Source organism: Mus pahari, chromosome 21, assembly GCF_900095145.1.
Source record: "Mus pahari chromosome 21, PAHARI_EIJ_v1.1, whole genome shotgun sequence".
Lineage (NCBI taxonomy): Eukaryota > Metazoa > Chordata > Mammalia > Rodentia > Muridae > Mus > Mus pahari.
The window spans coordinates 4,123,560-4,131,761 of NC_034610.1; the positions used below are offsets into that span (position 1 = coordinate 4,123,560).

General features: G+C 48.5%; 1 protein-coding gene across 1 annotated transcript in view; it reads left to right on the forward strand.

Annotated features, from left to right (window-relative positions):
* The first annotated feature begins 769 nt into the window (after positions 1–769).
* Positions 770–8,202, forward strand: part of Igf2r (insulin like growth factor 2 receptor) — a 90,439-nt gene continuing 83,006 nt past the window's right edge. Inside the window, exon 1 of the mRNA XM_021221323.2 lies at positions 770–1,072. Coding sequence (XP_021076982.1) covers positions 939–1,072 — 134 coding nt within the window. The 5' untranslated portion in view covers positions 770–938. The remainder of the gene's footprint in view (positions 1,073–8,202) is intronic.

Sequence of the window (8,202 nt, forward strand, 5' to 3'; positions counted from 1 at the left end):
GGTTACTGCCTTATGTAATATGGATGCTGCATATAATCTTTACAGAATAATAAAACTTTGTTAACAGAGGTGGTGGTACACGCTTCTAAACCCAGCACTCTGTAGGCTTAAGTGGAAGGATCTGAACTCCAGTACAGCCTGAGCTACATAGTAAGCAATCTCACACCAAAAGTCTTTTGTGTGTGTGTGTGTGTGTGTGTGTGTGTGCGCGCGTGTGTGTCATTTGCTTGTTACATTTTGGTTTCTCTGCACACTGCATATTAGTCTACCACAGTCACCTAACTTGCTGTACAAAAAGCCCTGCTTGGGAAATCACATTTCCACAGAGCTCCTGTGAGGCCCTCCGGGGCATGAGTCGGAAACTCCCACGCGGGATTCTAGAAAATCTGACCTCTTAACCCTGCATCCCACTTGCAACACTTAAGCATCAACCTGGGCCTTCCCACCTAACTCCATCTCGGCCACCGTACTGGTCTCGGTTGAAGAAGAGAAGAGTTAGGAAGCGCTCGAGCGCAGACGCAACCAAGGGTGCTGGACGGGGAAACTGAGGTCTGGCTCTGAGGCGTCACCCCTCGCCGCGCGTGAGCAAACCCCGGGGTTGTCAGGCCTCGAGTAGGTACCTGGCGCTCGTGCCCGGCCCGCAACACTTCCTGCCCCGCGCGCGTGCGATGCTCATGTGACCCGGGACTGGGCGGAGAGCACCTGAACGAGGACGTCACGTGAGCAGGAGGCGGGGCGGGGGCGGGCCGACTCCGGTCACGTGACGCTTCGGGGACCGCCACGGAGCGCCTCCTCATCGCACTCCCCCTCCGGCTCCGGCTCTCTCTCCTCTTTCTCCCTCCAGCTCCCGTTGCAGCTTCGACTCCGCTGTGGCGGCGCGACCGTGTCCCAGGCGCGGCTCCAAACGGCCAGCCGCCGTGAGCCCCACGCCACACGCGATGCGGGCCGTTCTGCCGGGACCGGTGCCCTCCGGGCCGCGCGTCGCGCTCCTGCCGCCGCTCCTGCTGCTGCTGCTCCTGGCGGCCGCGGGCTCCGCGCAGGCCCAGGCCGTCGACTTGGACGCCCTGTGCAGGTGGGTGTCCTGCGTGGCGGGCGCGGAGCCCCGAGGACACGCAGACCTCCGCCCCGCCCCGCCCCCGCGGGAAAGTTGCCCGCGTGGTGGCCGCCGCAGCGGCGCAGGAGGACGCGCTGCCGTGGCGCTGGTCCCCGGAGCCCCCTGTGCCCGGCCACTTGTGGCTGTCAGAAGTCGGGCGGCTTTGTGCGACTCCCGGGGCCCGGTGTGACCGTCGGAAGTTGCTGGGGGCAGAACTAAGGCTGGGCTTTTGTCCCGCTGCACGTTTCCATTGAAGTTCCAGCCGCGGGGCTTCGGAGGCGTCCCCTCTTAGTGTGCAGAGTCTCCAGGGAGTGCGAACCCACGCGATGCTCTTGGAGTTGGGTAGTGGTGGTTCAATTGCAGATCGACCCCCCTCTATGGCAACTCTCAGTTTTCCTTATTTAAAGTGGCCATTTGTCAGTGGTTGAAGCTTTTTTCTTCTTTTGACAAGGGTTGGGAGAGGCTTTGAAGACTTTAGCCTTCACTTCTCCCAGTTAGCTTCCTGTGTGGTTGCTCACATGATGTCATTGTCTCCAGAGTAGATGATTCTAGTGGAGTCTTCTGCTCTGGGATCCAAGGTTGTATAATTTCCAGTCCTGTCGAAGTTTGTTGGTGTTGGACACAGACTCGTGGGCCTAGGGAACTTCCAATACCATTAGTTTGGAGACAGGCCTCCTCTGGGCTCTTTAGGGTGAAGGGAAATCAAATCTTTTCTTGTTTTAAAAACTTTGATAAGAAGGAAGCGGGAAGAGAGTCTTGAAGCCAGCTTTACCCTTGACTTTCATAAGTGACTCAGAATGAGATGAAGCTGAGTCTGCCTTCTGGGCCAAACTTCGTGTCTCTAATGGTAGTTAAAGGCTCTTGAGTCCTTTGTATCAGAGTTTTGTTCTCACCTGGAGTTAATAATTTGTAGGACCTGTTAGTGTAAGAATGAGCTGACCAGAATTCTATTTCCCATTTGGAGAATATTTGGACGGAGACACTGCTGCACTGCGGCTTATAGACCAATTAGCTGCCCAAAGATAGATTGCTGCCCCAGTAACTTCATGATATGGAGGAAGGGTGCCCCTTAAACAATAGCAGGCCCGGGGGGGGGTTACATTTAGAACAGAAAAAATTGGATTTTGGGCTGCTGTGACCAAGAATTAACACAGCTGGTCTAGTGCTATGGAAGTCACGGTCCTACTAGATAACTGGAATTTGTTTCTTTTGAAGGCGTTGGTCAGGGGATCAAGCCTAGGGCCCAGGCACACTAAGGAAGCACTCTCCCACAGACCTGCGGCCTTTGCCTTAGAATTTTTTTTTTTTTTTACTCTATTATTTTTAAAGTGGGGTGTGTGTGTACGTGCGTGTGTGCGTGCCCATTGTGTCTGCCATGCAGAGGCCAGAAAAGGGTCTCCGATTCCTTGGAGCTGGAGTCACAGGTTGTGAGCAGCCTGCGTGGCTTCTAAGAACTGAACCTCTCCCCCCTCCAAAGGCCATCTCTCTCTAGCTGTAGTAGAGTTAATTTCTTTGAAAAAATTAAGAGACTATTTTTTATTCTATGTGTGTGAGTATTTTGTTTGTATTTATGTCTGTTCACCATATTCCTTACGGTGTTCTTGGAGGTTAGAGAAGGCATCGGATTCCCTGAGACTGAAGTTACAGATGGCTGTGAGGCTCCACGTGGGTGCTGGGCATTGAACATGGGTCCTGTGCAAAAGCAGCAAGCACTCCTAACTGCAGAGCTGTTAACGGTCTAGTCTCCTACAGTTACGTGTTTTTTGTTTTATGTTTTTTTTGTTTTGTTTTTTGTTTTGTTTATTTTTGGTGAGGGGAAGGAGGGGAGACAGGGTTGCTCTGTGTCACCCTGGCTATTCTTGAACTCACTCTGTAGACCAGACTGGCCTTGAACCCAGAAATCTGTCTGCTGGTGCCTCCCAAGTGCCAGGATTAAAGGCAGCACTTTAATCCCACCCAGTTTAGAGTTTATATTTTAGTAGTGCGAAAGTTGTCAAGGAGAACCGAGAGACACGGGGTCTTGGAGCTGCTCACTTGCGCACGGTCATCTCATTGTCTTGAACTTGTGGTCTTTCACCTCATCTCCAGCGGAGAGACTGGTCCTTACCTTGTGGAATGGTCTCTGTGCTAGCCTACTGAGGCCACTGTCTCACATGGTGTGACTTTGCCAGTGCTAGAGAGGGTCTAAGGTTGTGTTAGAGGTGCCCTCCACAGCTTCTGACGTCTCGAAGGTTCTTCCTCTAGCTTTCCTCGGGAATAGTGAACTTCCCAGTCCTTCTCACCTATCCCCTGCCTGTAATTATGCTCCTGCTTAGAAACATTGAGTGTCTTCTTTATACTCCGCACCTGCAGAGTGTAGTTTGTCTTGTATGGTCCTGCTTAGTTTTTTTTTTTTTTTTTTGTTCTGGGAGCTTAAACCCAGAAGCTCAAAGCCAGGGGCAAGCTAGGCAGCTGTTTTCTTCCAGAGCTCAACTCACAGCCATTTAGAATCTCCGCCACAGGCTTTTAGCCTCTTCCTTGGGAATGTGAGCAGCTACTGCTAGATAACTTCACCTTCAAGTTCCTTAGGGTTAGTGTACACACAAGGAGGTTAGCGACTCTTTTTAAATTCAGTATAACGTCCATAAGTATCAAGGGAGTATGGCGTGTTTGGCGCCTAGCTGCCTACAGGCTCCATGGCTGAGATGTAAATAGCCCCCTCTGGTCTCCTGAGTGAACAGTAGACTCCTGTAGTTGGTGCCCTTGTGTTTGTTTTTGGCACCTGGTCACATGGAGGCAGTTCCTTATGTGGCCAGGACTGTATTCCAGGGGTTGGTAAACCAACTGAAACAGGGACTACATTTTCCCTGTTGAAAAAAAAAAAAAAACCAGATGGATGTGGTGTGGTTTGGTGCCCAGAACACTACCGGAAATTATTTCTGTAAAGGTATTAGCCTGCCCAGGCATCATGGGACGCTCCTAAGCCTGCGCAGTTGGTTCTTGGACTTGTGGGAGAACATCCTCTTTCAAGAGAGGATGAGAGCAGGAGGGGAGTCCTGACCCATTTCTGGGGTGTCTGGTTGGTGCGGAGCTTTGAGATGAGCTAGGGCTCTGACCACTGGGATAGGGGTGCAGTTCCTACTGAATCTAGCTTTGGGGAGGGGTCAAGGAACCCAAGTGGAGGGGCCATTTCAGCAGCAGGTCTCAGGATATTTGCACAGTGGCGAGGCCTGCTCTGTGAAATGTGTATGTACAGTAGACACAGCAGAGGGTAGTATAGGTTACTGGAACAGCACTGTACACAACCTGCTTGCTCTTTGAAGAGACTGGAGAGATGCACACGCACACAGATGGATACACACAGATACTGGGCACCAACTGACCCTGGGTCCTCATGCATGGTAGGGAAGTGCTTTACCGTCAGCCATCCCTTCTTTTATCTTTTGTTCTGAGACCAAAGGCTTGCCAAGCCCAGACTGGTCTTGAACTTGCCATCAACCTGCCTCAGTCTCTGTTGTAGCTAGGATTTCAGAAGCCGCTAGACCTGGCTGATCATACATATTTGTCACATGTCTGGAGGAAAGTGTGCTATAGAAGTTACTTGGGTCTCTCGAGATGTGGGGTGCGGTGTAAAGAAAACGTCACTAGGCTGGTGAGCCTACTGGTGGTGGCACTGGCCTGGATAAGGTCTGGTGTGGGGAACATGTGAAAGTCAGCGGGGCAGCATAAGTCAGAACAACACAGGGCTGGGGGCGGAGGCCAGGTAATGCAGGACCCTCAGAGTGCCCCGCATGTACTAGTGCTCTTGGTTGGTTGGTCAGTGGTTCAACTTACTACTTTAAACTTTGCAGAATGCTGGATTAAGTATGTAAAATGCATATTCCCACCCTTGATTTAGGTGTTCACAGTGTTTTTTTGGGGAAGGCTTAACAGTTGGAACTGATTATAAAGTGCTTGGTCTGGTGGTTAAGTACTTTGAAATTTATACCGGACAAGTTTTCTCCAAATTGTTTGGGTATGAATACTGGAGAATTTTTATTATATTGAGGACAAGAGAATAATGAAGCCAGCTGGGAGTTGCAGTAGGTTTAGTTGCTATCTCTAGAGATTTTTTTTTCCCCCTTCTCCTGTAACTCTTCACAAAGAATAATGCTTATGTGCCTAATTTGGGCCACATGTTAGCCTGGATCACCTCCGTTTGTGTGCATGCATTTCCTTTAACCATAAAAGTGTGTGTTAGCCTAGGATTGTTAATTATGGTTCCAATATGGTTTTTGTTTTCTTTTTTGACAGGATCTCACAATGCCCTCACTACGACCTTGAACTCCTGGTCCTCTTGCCTTTACCTTCTCTCCGTACTTAAAACAGCAGCTTAGCCAGGCGGTGGTGGCGCACGCCTTTAATCCCAGCGCTTGAGAGGCAGAGGCAGGCAGATGAGTTTGAGGCCAGCCTGGTCTACAGAGTGAGTCAAAATCAAAACCAAACCAAACCAAAGCAAGCAACCAACCAAACCCAGCATTAATGAACTCCCAGGAAATGAACGGCTCCCTAGGCTTCTGTCTTTTATCAGTCAGTGCTTCACATATAGAAAGAGTTTTAGAAAATGGAATTCCAAAAATAATCAGGATGTCTATTTTTTTTTTTTTTTAAAGTTTTGGGGTCGCTGGGTGTGTGATGTGGTCTTGCATGCGTTCTAGGCAAGCCGTCTGCCACAGAGACCATCCCCAGGCCCATCTCCTCTCTTCTGAACTTGGCACACAGAGCATATTGTGCTGTGCAGAGATTTTAGCCATGTCCAGAGTAATGTGCAGGGGCCCACAGTGGTCCATCACGTAGCATGTTACTGACATTACTTTGTTATTGACATTATTATCTTTGGCTTGTTTCAGTGAATGAGATCTTTCTATAATGCTGCACCCATTGGTTTCGGATGGCCGAAGAGCTGCCTCACTGTATGTGAACTGCCAATCTCTAGCCCAAGTTGGCTGTACTGTTCTGCACCCCCCATCCACTACATGCAAGAATTCTAGCTGCTCCACATTCTTTTCAACATTTGGTTATAGCAATTTTGAGTCAGTGGGTTTGAAAAGACATCTATCTCATCATGTCTTTGAGTCTCTTTTCTTCACTCTCCACTCCCCTTTTCCCGTCTCCTCTCTCCCCCTTTTAAAGGTCTTGCTAGAGTAGGCTTGGCTAGCTGAGTGCTCTTCCTGCTCCAGCCTCCTAAGTGCTGGTGTTACAGATGTGTGCCCTCACAGGCTCATGGTGTAAGCAGGACTGCCCCTGCCTTTATCGCGATACTTAATGACAGACTTGTTTATTAGAAGGACTAGGTAGGGCTTTTTTTTTGTAAATAATAATTTGACTTTTGACTTCTTGGCTGTTTGTTTTTAATCACATACTTATGGAAACTCAGGAGTTTCTCAGGTGTTGAGGGTCAAGACCTTAGATATGTTTCCTTTCCCATCTCCCTTCCCTCTCTGTTGCTGGACTGAAACACCATGGCCAAGACCATTCATTGATAGCGATAGGTGAAGAGACTGTTTTGGCTGGGTCAGTGTGGCAGCAAGTGGCAGCTTTACCTGAAGCAAAGTCTGCCACACTTCCTCTAGCAAGGCCACACCTCCTAAGCCTCCCCAGATGTCACAACCAACTGGAGACCAAGTGGGAGCCTCTAGGGGCCATCCTCATTCAAGCCACAGACCCTAAGAAATCATAGCTGTGACAGAATTCCATCCCTGGAGGAGCCTTCCTGTACATTGTTGGGTGTTAGGCAATGTTCCTGGTCCATACCCAGCAGGTGTCACCACATGCCCTTACCTTGGTGACACAAAGGAAAGTATCCCCAGACATTTCAGATGAAACTCCAACCAGACAAAAATCTCTCCTCTTTGGGAATCACTGGGTACCCCGAGGACACAGATTGAATTATTGTTTAATTCTAGGATCTTTGGTTAATTTTTTTGTGAGGGGACAGAGAAGGTTCATTTCTCCCCTAACTCGTCATTTTATTTACCATCCTGGATGCTGAGGGTTTTTTTTTTTTCTTTTTTTTTTTTTAATTTATTTTTATTTTTTGGTTTCTTCGAGACAGGGTTTCTCTGTATAGCCCTGGTTGTCCTGGAAGTCACTCTGTAGATCAGGCTGGCCTTGAACTCAGAAATCCGCCACCACTCCCGGCCTTTAAATTTATTTTTATCGTCTGTGTTTTGCCTGCTTGTCTATCTGAGGGTGGAGTTATGGATAGTTGTGAGCTGCCATGTGCATGCTGGGAATTTAGCTGGGGTCCTGTAGAAGAGTGGCCAGTGATCTTAACTGCTGAGCCATTTCTCCAGACCCGGCAGCTGAGTTTTAAAGTGGTATCATGTTGCCATTTTTTTTTTTTTCCTGACTGTCTTACCATGAATATGACAGTTTTGTGGAATCAGCCAACCTTTTTCTTTTTCTTTTTTTTTAATGCATTGGGACCAATTTTTGTATGAACTAGACATTTTCTGGCCCATACATTTTTGTAGAACTTAACACTAATGTTCTAGTAATTTGGTACTTTGGGGGAGGAGGGGTAAAATAGGGGGGAAAGACCCTGTGTAGAGTAGCAAGACTTTAACTTGGGGTCCCTCAGTCTCAGTCTCTGGAGTCACAAGCATTTGACGCCTTACTCAGGTTAGCTGGCCATTGAGCCTCCAGGGACCTTCCTGCCTATTCCACTCCCAGGCTCTTCCACTGTGGGATTGTAAGTGTGTGCTGCTGTGCCTTTTTAACACGGGCTCTGGAGCTCCAACTTTTTTTCAAGTGCTTTGACTGGCAAAGGCATCTTCCCAGCCTCCAAATGCCTTTAAAACTTACATGAATTAGAGATAGAGCTGCTGCCTAGCTCAGGCTGGCTGACTTGAGAGCTGCCATCTTTAGCAGTTTTTGCCATCAAGCCTGGCTTGCCTGCCTGCTTTCTTTTCTCTTTTCTTTTCTTTTCTTTTCTTTTCTTTTCTTTTCTTTTCTTTTCTTTTCTTTTCTTTTCTTTTCTTTTCTTTTCTTTTCTTTTCTTCAAGATTTATTTATTTATTATATGTAAGTACACTGTAGCTGTCTTCAGACACTCCAGAAGAGGGCGTCAGATCTTGTTAAGGATGGTT